The 14,954-nt window shown below is 42.9% G+C and overlaps 1 protein-coding gene across 1 annotated transcript in view; it reads left to right on the top strand.

Moving 5' to 3' along the window:
• The window catches only part of LOC102048446 (cell surface glycoprotein CD200 receptor 1-B-like), a 35,809-nt gene extending 21,080 nt beyond the window's left edge, over positions 1–14,729 (top strand). The window contains exons 6-7 of the mRNA XM_055702733.1: positions 9,605–9,719; positions 13,049–14,729. Coding sequence (XP_055558708.1) covers positions 9,605–9,719; position 13,049 — 116 coding nt within the window. The 3' untranslated portion in view covers positions 13,050–14,729. The remainder of the gene's footprint in view (positions 1–9,604; positions 9,720–13,048) is intronic.
• Positions 14,730–14,954: the final 225 nt, after the last annotated feature.

Here is a 14,954-nt window from a genome sequence, read left to right as displayed (position 1 = left end):
ACAAGGAAAACACAAATGTAAAATCTCAAGCCATCACTCTGCTTTTCCAGGTGATAATTCTGCCAATTTCCAAATGATGCTTCAAGAAACACCCAATAGTGGAGCAATTCTGGCAACTCAATTACTATAAAAAGTTCAGCGGCATGTTGTGCAGAAACAGAAATTGTGCAAGACAGAGAGGGACAGCAGATTGTCTGTAACAGAGGACAGCATGCTGTGGGCAGGGGAGGGTGCTTTTGTTCTGCCATGTTTTGTGTCATCTGATGAGACAGGCAGTAGTTTTTTGTTGCTGTTGGACCACCTGTAGCATCCTACAGGACATCGTGGAATCTCTCTCCATGGAGATATTCAAACCCAGACTGGACACAATCCTTGGCAACCTGCTCTAGCTGACCCTGGCTGAGAAAGGGCTAGATAATCTTCATCTAGCCTGAGATGCCTTCCAGTCTAGGCTATTTTGTGATTCTCTGACTAGTATCAGTTTCTAGATCCCAAACCAACAAGGGGTTCCTTCCAGCACAGCGCTGCCAGTTCTTAGGGTTGGTGCTTTGGACGTGGGAGAATAATATTGTAAGAAACTGTTCTGCCTTGCAAGCAAGTTTCAGCAGCTCGGGAGACATCATCTGAAGGAAGCCCCAGGCATCCTCTGGGAAGACAGTGGCCCTTTGCTTGAACACTGACTTCTGAATTAAGGACTCTGCTGTTTGCAAAGTGCTTTGTCTTTGCCTGGTCAGTGCTGCACACAGGTGCACACTCCTCTGGTGTGTTCCTGGGTGGGATGGGATGTACTGTAGGATAGGATTAGCAATCAGTGCCTGCAGGTTTAGGGTTGTGCAGGTACCCTCCCAGTCACAGCCTTTTTTTTTTTTTCTTTCTTTTCATTTTCTTGTAACTATTTTTTTCCAAGTGTGTTGTCAGCCCACAGACACTCCTTGTCCTCGTTTTAGCTGAGTGTGTCTCAGTGACACCTCAGCTGAACAGGACTTCCACTTTGTTTTTGAGAAGAACAGTAGGATTCTTGGACTTCAAAAACATTTACCGCTTTTACTTATTACTGAAACTTTTCAAAAGAAATGAACTTTAAAAGTTTGAAAAGGTGTATTTGGTTTGCATGGCAAGGTTTTGGTAGCAGGGGGACTGCAGGGGTGGCTTCTGTGAGAAGCTGCCAGGAGCTGCCCCACATTAGAGAGAACCAATTTGGGCTGGCTCCAAGACAGACCCATGACTGGCCAATGCTGAGCCTATTAGCAACACTGGTGGTGCCTCTGTGATAGCATATTTAAGAAAGGGTAAAAACTACTGTGCAGCACCTGCAAGGAAGAAGAGTGAGAAAAAAGTGAGATAAACAGTTCTGCAAACACCAAAGTCACTGGAGAAGGAGGGGGAGGAGGTGCTCTGGGTGCTGGAGGGAGAGATTCCCCTGCAGCCCACGAAGAAGACCACGCTGAAGCAGGTTGTCCCCCTGCAGCCCAAGGAGGACCCCATGCTGGTGCAGGCTCCCAGTGGGAGCTGCGGCCCTGGAGAGGAGCCCAGGTTGGAGCCAATTTTCTGGCACAACCTGCAGCCCTGCGGGGGACCCACAACAGAGCAGTCTGTTCTGGAAGGACTGCACCCTGTGAAAAGGACCGATGCTGCAGCAGTTCTTGAAGAACTGCTGCCTGTGGGAAGGACCCCCGTTGGAGCAGCTCGTGAAGGACTGTATCCCATGGGCAGGACCTATGCTGGAGCAGGGGAAAGGAAGAAATGGCAGAGACAAAGTGTTACAAACCGGCCCCCATCCCCCTGCACTGCGGGGTGGGTGGTGGAGGAGGTAAATAAATCTGGGCAGAAGGGGTGGTGGGTGGTGGTGGGCAAAGTGTTTTTAATTTTGTTTTTATATCTCATTATCCTATTCTGTTATTAATTGGCAATAATTTAAATTAATTGCCCCAAGTTAAGTCTGCTTTGCCTATGACACTGACTGGTGAGTGATGTCCTTGTCCTTATTTTGTCCTTATTTTGACCCATGAGCTTGTTCATCATATTTCCTCCCCCATCCTGCTGAGGTGGGGGGATGGTGGTGGTGGTGGTGAGCAGGGAATGAGAGTGTGTCTGGGTGGGCAGCTGGCAGCCAGCCAAGGTCATCTCACCGCACAAGGCTTATTCACTAATAGGGCTATAATAGGAAATAGGATGCTGTAAACATAAGACTCTATTAAGGCATTTAATGCTGATGATACATGTCTGGATCTTCTGTCTTTAATCTTATCACTCTGTACTGAGCTGTGAAAATTTCATTTCCACTCATTCTATCCTCTCAGCTGGCAATAAGTACTGCTGAGAAAACAAAGGTAAGTGCTTTATGGATTGATTTTTTTCTGACTGCTGCCACAGTCCAACAGAGTTTATATTGCCACAGTGTAGTGTTCGTATCGAGCTGTGTTTATGTTTTGGATTTCATATGTACGTATGAAAGAGAAACCATGGACAAAACCCCTGAAATCCTTTCTACATCAGATTTATCATCTCTGAAGTTTACAACTCCCTCCTCTGTGCAAAACAAGCAGCCACATGCAGAACAATGTGCTTAGTACATAAACGTCTTGCTAGTGCTCACTCCATCTCTTGTGTGAGTGGAGTGTTGTGTGGAAAAAAAGATGAGTGAGCCAGCTACTGTAAAGCTCTGGCCTGGCTGCTTGCCTTTATCTTCAACTTGCTTGAAATATTCAAATCAGGAAGATTAGAATCGAACAACCCCAGTCTGTATTGTTAGGGTTGCCCTCTTAATCAGGCAAGTTAGTGCCTGCAGAGCTATGACACCCTCATGAGCACTGCATGCCTCCAGGTCTGAATCTCTACCGGCTGCACTTGCTATCACATTCTTTATCTTTGTTATTCTTGTGTAATCAACAGTGGTCGCCTATTTCATGGTGCTATATATAGCAAACATAAAAATGTACATATATATGCAAACATCTTTATGCATATGTACGTTGTGTGTGTGTGAAGCTGTGAATGTATACAGAAAAAGTTATGGGTTTTTTTTCTTGAGAAATTAATTTCTTGATAATTTCCCATCAACAGAACATCTCATTATATATAAATGTTGTGAAAGACCTTGTTAGACAGATAGACACATGAGGGATAAAATTAAAAGTTGCTGTGGAAACCATAACCTGAAATGAGTCTTTCTTTTACGCACTCAAAATCCCAGTCTTTGTCTTCTATTAGAATACTGTTTGCATATAATTTCTTTCTTTAGGAAAAAGAATCTGAATTGCTGATACACAAATGGAAATCCCATTTGACTGTGACTGTAAAGTGCATCTGAGACTAATGGAAATTTTTTTTTCACTTTCCTGTCAGTATTTTAAGCCCCTCTCTTGTCCTGGTATCAGTCTGGCATAAAGCAGAAAAAAATTTAATCCCTGGTGGTCATTACTGCCTGTCTATGACCATTTGCAGCAGTTTTTTGGAACTGTTAATATTACCATCTTCACTGGAGTTAATTTTTATGTAGGAAACAGCCTGAGGTAGGCTATAGAGGAGGGAAGAAAGAAGATGCTAAAGGACAGAGGAAATGTGTTGCTAAACACAAAACATTCTTCAGCTCTCAGCTGCAGCTGTCGCCATCCCTCTGTAGCACATTCTTAGAAAAGAATCACATTTAAAATATGGCTTGTCAAATAAGCAAAAAGTGACTTGAGCTCTGTGTGTACCAGCCACTTTGGTTACAAGAGGCTTGATCACACTAAAACTGGCATCCATGTTCTTTCCTTGAGATTCTTCTGTCGCTGTTATTTTCTGTAGTCATCTGCTGGCAGATGCATTCACATAATGTTAGCTTGGGTCAGAAATGTGCTTTTGAAAAGAAACTCCTGATGGTCCGCACTTACTGTGCTGGGTTCATATTGTCAAGCAATCTTGGAGCACACGGCAAACACTGCATCTTTTCTGATGGAGCTAAAACAGAATATGCACCCCAGGGGTGCACCTAATCTCTCCAGCTGCTAACAGGCACTCAGTTTACAGGATCAGACTAGAGCTAGCCCAAAATAAAATCCCCCCAACCCATGCTATGCTCTGTCAAATCACTCCTGCTGAGCTACGCAGCTGATCAGATAAACATAGCTTTTGTTAAACAAGCTCTTCCCGCAGTGTGATTTTTTTAAAATCTGTTTTATATGCAAGAAATAACTTGAGCATCGGCTCCAAGAAGGCACTGAAAAAAGCTGGTTTGCAGTGCTCGTGTATTGAAGATCTCTCTTGATGATTACACGAAGGATGTGCATGGAAAAGATGGGGCCAAATATGGAGTATGCTCCTGTTATGTGCCTTTCTGTCTAGGAAAAAGACATTACAGACTGATTCTTCTTTTGACCTGCTAATTCTGGATTGCTCGGCAAGAAGACATGGTTGCATGCAGGCACTGTTGCCAGCTAAGCCTCACGTTTCCTTCACAAACACTGAACCACCACAGAGAATGACGTAATATCAATCCACACAATTATTTGCAAATGCATGAGTCTCATTTGACTTATTCAGTAGTTATATAGGGGAAAAAAAAACTATCTGGCACAGCATTTCTACTGTTATCGCACAACAGCTTGCATTTAAAAAGCCATTGTACTAAAGTGCAAATTGAGAATTAGCATATCTGTTTAAAAAAAAAAAAAAAGGCAAAAAAGTGCAATAAGCCAAATGCTTAGAATACATCTGCTAAATGCAGCATAAACCAGTCCCAGCTCTGGAGTTCACCCTCAGCAAATGTTTCATATACAGACACTGTCTGATGGGCAGGCGATTTTTGTCGCCCTTCTACTTGTAGTGCTATCAACGCAGAGCTCAGCTCTGGTGGAATTTGACTGAATTTGTTCCGAACCTGTACTTGAATGCCTCTATGCTGCCTTATTATTTGAATAAGGAGTTGGCTGTGAAACAAGCTAGCCCAGACATTGCGAAATCCCCCTCTATTTTAGGAATACAGGAGGAGTTACATCCTGGAGATGGCTTTAGACTGTTCTAACTTCATATAATATTTTACAGAGTGATTCAGAATGACAATACTAGACAAGGGCATTTTTATTTCAAGGATAAATATTAGGTGATACTTTAGAAGTTTCACCTCAACTTGTTTAAGAGGGATTATGGACCGTTTCTCTCTGCCAGCATGGTTTGCCTGTGTTGAATGTGCTGTACATTCCTAGTGGATTCGTGTCCATGTCACAGAATACAGCTTCTACATTGGCATCTTTGTGATGGGTCTTTGCAGAGGCGGATAGTGAATGGGCAGGGAGGAATCTACTGCATTTCCCTGCCACGTAGCTAGTGCTAGACTGAGGAAACGTGCCTGTCCTTGTGATCTTGGCCATACGTAGGATGGTATCTATCCACAGGGCTCTTGATTCAGCCCTATATTATGAGCCCCACAGTTTTGTTTTGGGAAAAAAATGTTAATTGTTTGTTGCATTCTAAGAGCCAATAAATGTTGAGGCAGAAAGTTTTCTGGTTTAGTTTAGTTTTTGTATATATATGTTATCTGCCACCTGAAACATTCGAGCAAACAACCCCTGTCCCAGTGTCTTGATAGAAAGTTAAGGGTCCTGCGATAACTTTGCTTGTGTTGCTTTCCTCTTTGATGGCAGCAATCTGTCTGTAGCTTAGTGGGCTTTTTGGCTGCATTTCACACCGTCTGCTTGGTTACAGTTTGCAGTTTAGAGAGAGTGCTTGGGATTGTGTGTACTAAGTAGGCTAGATACTCATAGCTGAGCATTGACAAGCAGCTACTTGCCTTTGATTGCAAAAAAATTATTACTGAGCTACTTGGGAGGCTATTGCTGCGTGGTAAGAAAAACCCAAACCCCTGTCCACATTGAGTTAGAGAAAATATAAATAAATCTAGAAAAAATTTAGGTTGGAAAGGAGTTTTGGAAGTTATTTGGGCTAACTTCAATGCTGCATCCTGTTTGGCCAGCAGCAGAGAAGATTAAAACCAGAAAACCACAGCTATCTTACCCTTTGGGCACCGTGCCCAGATTCTTACAGTCAAGGATGTAGGACTTTGTGAGATGGAAATTGCATTTGAATCCTCTCTTAATAGTCATTAATAAACCTGCCCTCCATAATGACTTCAAGCTCTTTTAACCCTTTTTTGTTGTTGTTTTTAATCTCTAAAGAAACCTGCAGCAATGAGTGGCACAAACTTAATTATGCTCTGTGAAAAAATACTTGTGCTGGTTGTTGAAACCCACTTCTTGGCAATTTACATATGTGCCTACTGAAGAAGCTAAGTGACCTGAAATGAAACCAAAGCAATCCAAAGGCAAATAGTGTGGTGTGGGGTTTCTGCTGCTGTGGCTGCTCTTGTTTTCTTAAAAGGGAGGCCCCATTACAGAGGACAGTGTATTCAGCTAAGTAAGCAATGGAGGAAATGAAGAGGCTTCCAGAGGTATTAAAGCTTTTCTCGTACAAAAATAGGAAACCGACTCAAGTTACGCCAGGGGAGGCTGCCCAGGGAGGTGGTGGAATCACCATCCCTGGAGGTGTTTAAAAAACACCTAGGTGTGGTGCTTAGGGACATGGTTTAGTGATGGACTTGGCGTTCCTGGGTTAACAGCTGGAGTTGATGAACTTAAAGGTCCTTTCCAACCTAAATGATTCTGTGATTCTAAGTGTCTCCAGCTACGAGCAGTGGGACAGAAACCCTGCGGGCCAAGCATGTAGGTAGGGGCAGTGTGGTAAAATGCCAACGGAGAAAGTGATGATATGGTGGAAAAGATGATACATGGACCTTCTTCGTCACAGCACCTGGAAGTTAGGTGCTGAGAGGAGGAGAGATTGCTGTGGTGGAGCTGAAGGCTTGTTCCCTTGCAAGAAGAAAACATTCAGCAAGTAGCAAAAGAAGCAGAAGTGGCAAAGATGAGCAATGCAGCTCACTCCAAAAGAGAAGCAAAAGTCAGAGGGGCGTTAGTAGCTCAAGGTTTCAACAGAGAAAACATCAACATAGAGCAGTATTAAATCCTAAAGAAAAAAACCAAATAGCAGGCTGGTCAGGCTAGTGGGACAGGCAGGAAACTGGGCCATGTCATGAGGTTGCCAATGCCACCAGTGTCAACAGAGCTGGTGGCAGAGGGCACCCCGGGAGCACTGTGGCTGTGTCCCAGGAGGTGTGTGGCATGCTGCTGCCCCTTCTGCCTGCCTCTCCTTGGCCAGCAAAGGCCCCTGGATGCCTTATCAGGGTCATGAGCATAGTAGTGCTTAGCCTAACAGTCAAAAATTATCCTAGATGTCTTTTATGTGTGTTAGCTGATAAATAATTGTTTTACACACCACAATTACATATATGTTACTCTTTCTGCCTGGCTAAACCTGCCCAAACGAACGGACCCAAAGGACAGGCTATGTAACAACAACGTGTTCTCAGGATGAAAGACAGTAGGGAAAAGACCCCAGAGATCCCCACCTGCCCTCACTCAAAAGGGCACATCCAGGAGCGTGAACAACCCTGGCTAAGGAAAAACTGGTTCAGTTGTCCCTAGTGAGTGGGAGGACCACAGAATGCAGCCCTAAGGAAGGACATGGGATGGGATGTTAAGGCTGAAAAAGATCCTGAAGGTCAGAGGAAGGATCAGCAGTGGATTTTTCACTGTTAAGTGTCAGTATCTGGAGCGAATCAAAAATAACTGTGCCAGGATGATACTCAAAGAAGAGTATATTCAGGTGAGCTTTGGTAAAATACTTTCAGTCTTTGAAAGGAAGTGAGAAAGCCAGAAAATACACTGCAGATTAGTACAGCTGGTACAAGGATTGTGGTTAGGAGGAAAAGCCATGCAAAGGGGACTGGTCTGAGGATGGATAATGCTGAAACCAGCTTTCTGAGATCTCACTTTACAAGACTTATGAGAAGAGCTTTAAACTAAGAAATGAGGAAAACTGCTTGGGAAAGTAGTAAAATCCTTACAGCTGTTTTTACAATAAATGGAGGGGCGGGGGGTGGAGGTGGAAAGGAGAAACACTGCTTCCACCTGTAGTCAACGCGGTATCAGTAGTCAAATTATTTACTTTTACATGGCTAGGAAGTATGTGTTCAATGGGAGACAACAGACATGCCTATGTATTCACACCAGGCAAGCATGCTGCAGGTGATGTGCAGAGCGTGAAACTGAATATGACCTCGACTGCATAGAGGTGGAAGAGCAGCAGCGATTATTACATGACAAGGAGCAATCACGTTGGAAACGCACTGTACAGAAATGATAGAATAACAGTTTAAAGGTAGTGGAGGAGTAGAATCATATTTTAAAGATGTTAAGAAATTATACAAAAAGTGATAATGTGGATAAAAGTAGGTTAGTTATGATCAAAATCATTCCAGGAAAGATGTCAGAGGAGGCCCTTCTGGGATAAACCAGGGAGTTGAAATTAGATATGAACAAAGAATTATTTAATGTTGTTAGAGAGAGAAATACTCCTGAGATTTGTATCACAGGACATTTTCATTCCTTAGTCATCGAGACTGAAAACCATTAGCAATCATACACCATAGGTGTGACAATCAAAAGACCTGTTTAACTGACCAGTTGACAAACCAACAGAAGGTGATACTACTTCAGATTTTGGTTTTGTGACATTAACAACGTAGAGGAGGTGGTTGCAGGAAAAAATCTTGAGTGAGCAAGTGAGGTTGATTTAGTTGATGTGACATGGAATGCTGGTCTGTGACTCTTATTTTTAATTTAAAAAGGGAAAACCATGAATAACTGGAGGGAACTAAACGGTGAAGAATGGACTAAGAAGCTCAAGATTTCACTTTAAACAAAGCCTGGAATTTCTTTATGTTAAAGATGTAAAGCTGTTGGGGACTTCTCTTCTAAAGCAAAGAAAACAATAGCCCCAGCCAGCTCTGGAAATACAGACAAATTCTCTTGAAATGAATATTAGGAACGGACAGAGACTCTCCAAGGCTGGGGAGAAATAGTTGCCCTGCAAAGAGACCTGTCTTAAAGATGAAGAACTTCAGGGAGAAAATGGGAATAGCTTGCAGCTGTGCTAAGGCTGGCCTTACCAAATGCCTTCAAATGCCGAGCAGCTGATGCTCTCAGGGTGTGTGGAAGGAGAAGAGCTGTGGTGGGAACAGCCCTTGGCTCTGAAGCCCTCATCACGTCCCTGTACTTTGGGAGAGCCAGGGGACCCTGTGGGGCTTATGTTGGGGGTCGTGCAGTTGGTGCTCTGTGAGTAGCAAAAGCGTGTGTGGTGAGGTAAGAACCACCACAGAGAAACATCTGGATTTTTTCCTGTAACCATGGGAATGTTTTGGACCAGATTTGCTTTCAGTACCTGGCAAGGTGGGCCAGGCCCAGGTGCCACCTTACCCTGAAGAGGCTGTCTGGGACAGAAGGAGTCAGCCTGAGCAGTGAAAAGCTTAGAGAAGTAATACCAACAAAGTCTTTGAGCACAAAGTGTTAGGAAATTTTAATTATCAGCCTCATTACTAGCTGGATGTGTAATGAATTCAGATCAGAGGATTTAGCGGGTGCTTTGGCAGAGATGGAAATGAATGAAACTGTCTTGATGCAAGGTGAATGTTTAAGATGACTCCCATTAATTTTTTGTGTCTGCTCCTTAGGGATGGGGATAAATGCACACACCAAAGATCCCCACCTGCCTAAGGAGGATGTACCCCTCTGCAAATCCTGTGGCAGCTGTATCTGGATCAGCAAACAGCTGGCTGTAATGATATGGTAAGAGTTGATTGGCATGCTGGTGGCTTTGCTTGACCCACATCTGGAAGCTCATGCCCCTTCCTCAGGATACCAATTGGTAGTCATAGGAGTTATCTTAGCCTAACACTGAAAGCACAGTAGAAATTTGATTCTGGACCTCCATGGAAACATGCCTAACCTTTTTCCCACTGGCTTCATAAAAAATTCCCTCCTGTGAGTAATTTTTCACTTCCCAATATTTCTGACAACGCAAGCTGGCTACAGCACTGCTCGTTCTCACTGATTACTCATAAAGCCTCTGATGTTTTTGTTTTGTTTTACCTTAAAATCCCATCTGAGTCCCAGGTTTTGTGTTTGATTTACTCTGTGACTGTAGAAGAAATCTGATGTTCCTGAGTCTTAAAATGATTAAAAACTCAGTGGACTGGGACACCACAGCTGTCAATAGCAAATTAAAAGAATCCCAGTTGTAGTGTTTTCTGAAGCCATAGCCATGATATTGAAAAGTAGGGGTTAAAAATAAAGATACTAGCTAAAAATAATAAATACCTATATAATCTTTCAGAAAATGTGTACCCTAGACCCTGCACTTTTATGTCAAAGGAGCTGCCTGGCTTGTTTCCTGACTTCAACATTATATAGACTTTTAAAAATGCTATAATGAAGCCTAAGAAGAGAATAAAATAATGACATAGTAAGTGAGGAAACTTGGGTTTAATTCTTTGCTGCTGTTTTGTTTTGTGATCTCAGACAAGTTATTTTTTTCTCTCTCTGTTTGATTCTTTATCTGTAACTGAGGACAATAGCAGTTTCTTGTTTCTCCTCGAGATGTGTTATTTTAATCACTATAAGAGACAATGAAGAGCTCGGCCGCTACAGCAAGGGGGATTGTGTTAAATATAACTCAACAGAGGTAGAAAAAAACACTTTGAAGCTCCTGATGTTTAAGGCTGCATTGTTTAAATATTTCTATCAGTTTGTTGTGCCTTCTGTGAACATGGGAGGTGTTCAGTAACATCAGTATCTTAGTAACATCAGTATCAGTAACATCTGCGTCTTAATGTCTTAAAGATCTGAACCCTGCTGCCAACTCAAGCCTTGGTTTTAGTACTATAAACACCTTTTCAACCATTAATCTCTAATGGTGAAAAAGGCTGTAGAAAAGTTACACATCTGTGAAATGGAAGAGCAGGATGAACTTGCTTTTCCTATTTGTTAAAATAGAAAATAAAGTACCTAATTAATTGCTTTTGTGCTACTTGAGTTTCATGACTAGATTGTTTCACCTTAGGCCTAGCAATACGTTTAACCAACTTAGAAAAAGAGAGGAGTAGATCAGCAAGAAGACTGCACAGCACGTTGATCTCCCATAGCTATTATAGCTGTCCACAAAAGGTGCTGGCTGATACCTTTGGATTTAGGCAGAAGCATCCGGGGAGGAAGGAATTCCCCTGCTGCCCCCGGACAAACCAGCCATCTGACAGACAAAACTGCTGATAGCAGTCATGCAGGTAAATGTCTGGTTTATCCCCAGTTTCTTTTTCTTTAATTCTCATTTCCTTGGGGAGCACTTTATAGTCTTTTGGGAACAGTGTAGTATCTGTATTTTGGCTGTATTTCTGTACTTCATCGGTTGAAGTACATCATTGAAAAAAACTCTAGGTTATCAACTTTGCTCTCTCCTGGCACACTTGCGAACGTACAAATGGAAAAACATGAATTTGTGGGTAGTGACTCTGCAAATAGAAGCTATGTATCAGACCCTGGCTGTCTTGTGGTCTGTGAAGCCTCTCTGGACAAAGCAGTGGGCCACCTGTGAAGAAGTGGGTGGTACCAAGGCATGGGGAGAGAAGGTCACGATGATGAGGTTGGACCAAGAAAACCACCACAATGTGGGGGACATAGTATGGAGGAAGGAAATAGAAATACAACCCTAAAAAAAGCAGGTGAGAAATGGTAGCAGAAATGACAGTCTGTTGTGAGATTAGTAAAGGATTATTTTGTATTTACTTTTCAGGTTACTTAGCAATGCTTTAAATGTATATACAGCCAGACTAGAAAATGCATTGTTGAGGGAAGTGATACTTGCCATGCCCCTTCCTGGCAACAAGGGCCAGAGTCATCTGGAGCATATTCATGCTGGCCTGCTCGGCATTGTTCCTGCAGCCTGACGCTAAGCAAATAGCAAGCTGTACTAATTGGTCGGCAGGGGATTACTTTGCATGAAAAAGGCCCTCAAAAGGCTCAACAGTGCCCATACCTTAACACAGCTGAATGACAGCAGCCTATATAGGAGGTAGTGCTCGTATTTAAGTGGGGGTACAACAGGGATACAGGCTTGGCAGCTTTCTTGGCCATGTGTGTGGGGGTTGGCCTATCCCTGCCTGCAGTGACCTCAGCACCGTGGGCCAGAGAGCCAGCACATCCCTGCGAGCCAGCATGTTCCTGCATTGTCCTTCTGTAGTTGCAGGCAGAGGGGACGCCAGCTCAGTTGAGCAGAGAGAGACCTGTTGGCAAGGTCCTCTCCTTAGGTGCTGCATTCTGGATTTCACTTTGGTTGTGTTCAAGCCACATTCAGCAGTCTGGCTCACCATCAGTCTTCGTTTTCCTCTTATGGGGCCTGGGGAAGCTGCTGTCCTTACCTGTTTTAGCTCATTAACTCACCTCATTTTACCTTAGGGCCTTTGATACCTTCTGTAACGTAGGGAGCATAGCTCATTTCATGCCTGTGAGCTCCTGCAACGCTGATGGTATTGTTTGAACTTCTTGCCTGTTTCAGCAATGAAACTCCAGGAGATGCGTTTGAGCAAGGAGACCTCCCATGCTAGAACATTTGGGTGTTTCATGTAGTGACAGAAAGAAATACACTGGGATAGGGGAACGAGGGCAGGAGCTTACTTTGTATTTGCTGATTATATGGTGAAATGTTGCAGGTAGAAAGAGCCCGTGTGTTCTCCTGCATCAAACAAATGTTAAAGATTGTGAAGAGCACTACCGGGCAAGAAGTCGTACCCATGCTTTCCTGGGCTATTGAATAGGAGGATGTGGTTTGCACCACCTTACGACCATGCTGAATGTAAAGTTACTGTTTGTACAGTTCCCTAAACTGGCTGAAAATGTGAGCTCTCCACTACTTAAAACTAGCTTGTCTTTAGAGTGTCTAAATATTCGTAATTACCTGAGTCCTACCTCCTTTACAGCAATATATCTGCAGCAGAAGGGAATGAGACAGAATCATACTGCCACTGTGTACTTCCTTGGAAATGCAGCATAGATTACTCTAACTGGCTTCACATTTCTTATGAAAGATTTGGAGTAATTTTTCATTTCTTGTTTCTTCCCCTTAGAATTCAACAGAACTTGGAAAAGGAAAGAAATTTCCAGGTCTGGTGACTTTTTGTCTGTATGACAGTGAAAGAGAGCATATGGGACAGAAAAAAAATGGAGAAGAGATGTTGACAGAAGCACAGGAGTCGGAAAATGTGTTATAATTTTCCTTTCTGCTTCGCAAAGCAGATCAAGTGGCTCCTGTGCTGCCTATATTTTTTTTTAAAATACATAATTTGAAGCTGTAAGTAAATTGCATAAACAGTTCTAGACTCATTTTCCCAGTTAACAGGAATGGAATTGGACAGCTGACAGGGACCAACCAAAGCACTTGTGTATAAATCAATGACGAGGCAATTCAAGAGAGAAAATTCCTTAGCATGAAAAATGCCAGGTGAATTAGAGTCCTCTCACCTTGAGTTCTCCTCTTGCTCAGAAAAGATCGGCCATCATGTACCCCGTATATTTGGTAATTTCTAACTCTGGAAAGTACTGTTTGTGACACTTCTGCTTTGTGTTTGTGTGCACAGATTTGTGTGGCTTATACGTGTTTCTTTTTCTACTTTTTCCAGTCTCGGTTCAGACTTTAAAGCTTTTCTACTCAATATCTGCAGTTTGCATTGATATTACATACAAATCACACAGATGCTCCCAAAGATTTTTCTTTTCATTGTTATAATCCTCTTTTTTTTTTAAAAGGTGGCTAGGGGACCCTCAACGAGGACTTCCTGCAAGTACTTGGCTTTGTCACATGGGGAACTCTTCAGTCCGCTTTTCTCTCCCCTTCCCTGGTGTGGTCTTGTGACAGGAGCATAGCAAAGACACCTATTAATTTCAACACTTCTGCCTTCCCTCCTCTGCATTATTACTGTATTTAATGCATTTCTTCTCTGTATCTCCATCCTTCTCCATCTGCCTCCCTCTTTGTTGAGATCAGTCATAAAAAGCCACAATACTGTCATGCAGTTAGGCAACGTTTATCGATGGAGTACACCTCCTAGGCTGTAATCATACACCCACTGCTGCAGTCAGCTCAGAACCAGGTACTCCAGATGCAGTCCAGCAAAGCGGGGAGATGAGCGTACAAATGCCTGGGCTGCTGCTCTTGCAAATGGGCTTGTCTTAGTGTTCACTGCCCTACAAACCTGGGTGAGTTTAACTTGCTGCCCAGTATGCCACAAAATTCAGGGACCCTGCCAGTAGAATTTAACAGAAAATATATGAAGACCGTCAGGCTTAAATTATGTTGAAACATGAAAAATTTTTCTTGCCTAGAATTCTGTCACTGACCAGTCTATAGTTTCAGAGCACAATTCACTTGCCCTGTGCCTTGGTTTGTCCTTCACACCAGTACAGTTTGAGAGGGGATACAGCTTTTGGAAATGAGGAAGTTCTGGCCACTTTACACAATACTGTGCAACAGCAAAAGGTGGTAAAAAGCAACTGTGAATGAAACTTCCAGTCTGGTCCAAATCAAAAAGTTATAACATCACTACTTTAAATGGAGTAGTAAGTTGCTATTTCTGACATGCTTGGCATTGCTCGTGGCTTCTTAGAATTTAATCCTGAAATAAAGAAAATAACATCTAAATAGTATAGGCTGCAGCAGCAGGTTAAAAGTTTCTAGGATGGCTTCTAGAGAAGCAGTTTCTTTCGTGGTTTGTTATCGAGGAGCTGATCTCTGGGGATTTGTCATGTTTTTTCCACCCGTGTACATTTCCAGACTGCATAGATGTTTCTGCACGCTGTTTCAAATGACAGTCCTTCCTCGCCCTTGCTTGGGAGGTCTCACAAATGTTATTGTACTCTTAGAAGAGTTGTCAATTTTAATTGAAATATCCTGCAGTCTCATTCAGCTAACAAGATGTTACAGAGACATAAACTCCCTCAGTCTTGAAGCAGCAGAGAGAGGGAGCAAACGTCATG

Source organism: Falco cherrug, chromosome 2 (genome assembly GCF_023634085.1).
Source record: "Falco cherrug isolate bFalChe1 chromosome 2, bFalChe1.pri, whole genome shotgun sequence".
Lineage (NCBI taxonomy): Eukaryota > Metazoa > Chordata > Aves > Falconiformes > Falconidae > Falco > Falco cherrug.
This window is presented reverse-complemented; position numbering and strand designations above follow the sequence as displayed.